Raw genomic sequence first — 1,033 nt, 5'->3', positions numbered from 1 at the left:
CTGAATCTCGACGTCTTCAGTCCCGACGCCTGATTCCCTGATGCTCGACTCCCCGACGTCTGAATCCCCGACGTCTCAGTCCCCGACGTCTGACTCTGACGCTCCGGATAACTCCCTGACGCCTGAACTCTGATGTCTCAGTCCCCGACGTTCGACCCCTCGGGACGGTCGGAATCCTCGATGGTTCAACCCTGACGCTCGACTCCTCTGACAGCCTGAATCCCTGACACCATCTCTGATTGTCGAATCCTGATGCTCAGAATTCTCGACGTCTGAATCCCCGACGTCTGAATCCCCGACGTCTGAATCCCCGACAAGCGCTTCCTCCGCCAGCCGCCCATTAACAGGTGTCCGGGAGCCATCGGGCGGGCTGCTGGCGGGCTCGTGGGACGCCGCTCGCCCCCCCCCCCCCCCCGCAGCGTGGCCCTCCCTGAAGGCACGGGCGCTCCCGGGTGGCACTGCCCTCGACGGTGCCAGGAAGGAGAAGTCCGAAAGCATTAAGAGATACGTTCGAGGTGACTAATAGGACCGGGTGCAAAGCGAGGATGTATAATGCATACACACACAAAAAAAAATCTAGACCTGCTGAATAAAAAGTTTCAAAGTAAATCATAACAGGAAAGGAACATAATCAGTGCAAGAGCAAGGGATGCAACAGAACTACTCAAAACATAAAAGACAAGAAGAAGAAGAAGAAGAAGAGAGAATAATACCAAAAGAAAAAGAAGAAGGAGAGAGAATAATACCAAAAGAAGAAGAAGAAGAGAGAGAATAATACCAAAAGAAGAAGAAGAAGAGAGAGAATAATACCAAAAGAAGAAGAAGAAGAGAGAGAATAATACCAAAAGAAGAAGAAGAAGAAGAGAGAATAACAAACAAAAGAAAGCGGAAAGAAGACCACGAAAAAAAGCAACAACGACACAAAACCCATCTTTCCCCCGACGAGCCTGGACCGACCAAGCCCGAAGGAGGAGAGCAGCGCGGCGGCGGGAGGACAACCACGCCATCAGGGAGGCAGGGCGAGAAGCGAGGC

The 1,033-nt window shown here is 52.2% G+C and overlaps 1 protein-coding gene across 1 annotated transcript in view; it reads right to left on the bottom strand.

The window, feature by feature from the left end:
- Nucleotides 1–576: 576 nt before the first annotated feature.
- Nucleotides 577–1,033, bottom strand: part of LOC138859743 (uncharacterized protein DDB_G0291143-like) — a 40,874-nt gene continuing 40,417 nt past the window's right edge. The window contains exon 3 of the mRNA XM_070115795.1: nucleotides 577–582. Within this exon, the coding sequence (XP_069971896.1) occupies nucleotides 577–582 (6 nt within the window). The remainder of the gene's footprint in view (nucleotides 583–1,033) is intronic.

The sequence above is a fragment of the Penaeus vannamei genome, chromosome 38 (assembly GCF_042767895.1).
Source record: "Penaeus vannamei isolate JL-2024 chromosome 38, ASM4276789v1, whole genome shotgun sequence".
NCBI classification, from domain to species: domain Eukaryota; kingdom Metazoa; phylum Arthropoda; class Malacostraca; order Decapoda; family Penaeidae; genus Penaeus; species Penaeus vannamei.
The sequence above is the reverse complement of the archived record's forward strand: the minus strand, read 5'-3'. Positions and strand labels throughout refer to the sequence as shown.